Consider the following 1,849-nt stretch of genomic DNA (forward strand, 5'->3'; position numbering starts at 1 on the left):
GGGGGGGAGAAAGAGGGAGGGTCAGAGGCGCCCGCCGGCCACGCCCTCTCGCTCCCCCTCCCCCCCCGCCCGCAGGCCCCGCCCTCACCGCCGCCCCGGCCGCCGGCTCCCCGTCGCCCGCCCCGGCCGCCGCCGCCTCCTCTTCCTCCTCGTCGTCGGGCTCCTCGTCCTGCGCCGGCGGCGGCTCGACCTCCCGGGCGGCCCCCATGCTCCGCCGAGCCTCCCGGGCCGCGGGCGCGCCTCCCTGACGTCACCGCCGCGCGACGGCCCCCAACCCGGAAGCGGCGCGCGTTGCCCGGCAACGGCAGGCTTAGCTCTCTCTCTCTCTCTCTCCCCCCACCCCCGCCCAGGGAGGCCCCCCCTCGAGGAAGCGGGCGGGGCCTGCCAGACCCCCTCTTGAGGTTGGGGCACTCTTGTAGATTTCCCCCCCATCGAGCCCCCCCCCGGACTGTTCTGCCCCCAAGGAAGGAGGGCGAGGGGCTCCTTTGACCCCCCATGAGGGGTTTCACTCCTGGCTCTCGGGGGGGGGGCTCCTGGACCTGGAAGGGCAGACCAAAACTGAGCCCCAAATTTCCTTTGCTAAGCAAGACGGCAGTTAAGTGAAGTTGGCCCCGCTTTACGACCTTTCTTGCCACCGTTGTAAAAGGAATCGCTGAGGTTGTTAAGTGAATCTAGCGTCCCATTGACTTTGCTTGCCAGAAAGGTGGCAAAGGGGGAAATCACGTGACCACGGGGACGCTGCAACCGTCATAAATATGAGTCACTTGGTAAGCCTCTGAATTTCGATCACGTGACCATGGGGATGTTGCAAGGGTCGTGAGCAGGGGCGGGATTCAGCCGGTTCCCAACACTTCGGCAGAACCGGTAGCTAATTTTTGGTTGCCCAGGCCCAGAATGGACTTCCGGAAGCGGCATCCACACACAGAACCAGTTGTTCACCTGTTTGAATCCCACCACTGGTCGTAAGTGTGAAAAACGGTCATAAGTCACTTTTTTCAGTGCCGTTGTAACTTTGAACGGTCACTAAATGAAAGGTCGTAAGTCAAGGACTACCTGTGGTCACCACTTGTGGGACTAGAGACTCTGGGAGGGGGGCAAATGAGGGGTTTTGCTTCCTGGCAGTCTCGGAAGGCAGCCAGTTGGGCTTACCAATGTTCAGCCTTCTGGGCTTCCTTCTGTGGGTTTCTTCCCTTTTTTTAAGAATTGCCACATCCGGTGCAAGAGAGACGTGACATCATGCCCTGGCCTCACCTTAGAAGTCATGAAAAGACATTTTGTTTTTGTTTGTTTTTTAAACAAATTTATATAGTCCCAAAGGTGCTTTTCCCAGTATTTGAGGGTCTGCCACAAAGGAGAGGGGGGTCAGGTTATTCTCCAAAGCACCAGAGGGCAAGACAAGAAACAATGGTTGGAAACTGATCAAATAGAGAAGCAACCTGGAATTAAGGAGAAACTTCCTGACAGTGAGAACAATTAACCAGTGGAACAGCTTGCCTCCAGAAATCAGGGGCGCTCCATCACTGGAGATTTTAAAGAAGAGACTGGACATTCACCTGTCTGAGATGGTATAGGTTCTCCTGCTTGAGCAGGGGGCTGGACTAGAAGACCTCCAAGGTCCCTTCCAGCTCTATTCAAAACTGGACTTTCTTGTTTTTAATTTAATTTAATTTAATAATTTAATTTATATACCGCCCTTCTCCCGTAGGACTCAGGGCGGTGCACAGCATATTAAAACAGACAAACAAAATACATCAAAGAACAAAAAACCCCCATAAAACCAAATTAAAAGCCAAATATTCGAAGCTGTGTGTCAATTAAAATTTTCTTAAAATCATCCCTACCTAAAATC

At 54.7% G+C, this 1,849-nt stretch overlaps 1 protein-coding gene across 1 annotated transcript in view; it reads right to left on the reverse strand.

Moving 5' to 3' along the window:
* DNTTIP1 (deoxynucleotidyltransferase terminal interacting protein 1) overlaps positions 1 to 208 on the reverse strand; it is a 6,620-nt gene extending 6,412 nt beyond the window's left edge. Inside the window, exon 1 of the mRNA XM_015828866.1 lies at positions 89 to 208. Coding sequence (XP_015684352.1) covers positions 89 to 208 — 120 coding nt within the window. The remainder of the gene's footprint in view (positions 1 to 88) is intronic.
* Between the last annotated feature and the right edge of the window lie 1,641 nt (positions 209 to 1,849).

The sequence above is a fragment of the Protobothrops mucrosquamatus genome, unplaced genomic scaffold (assembly GCF_001527695.2).
Source record: "Protobothrops mucrosquamatus isolate PMUCROS unplaced genomic scaffold, P.Mucros_1.0 scaffold5045, whole genome shotgun sequence".
NCBI lineage: Eukaryota > Metazoa > Chordata > Lepidosauria > Squamata > Viperidae > Protobothrops > Protobothrops mucrosquamatus.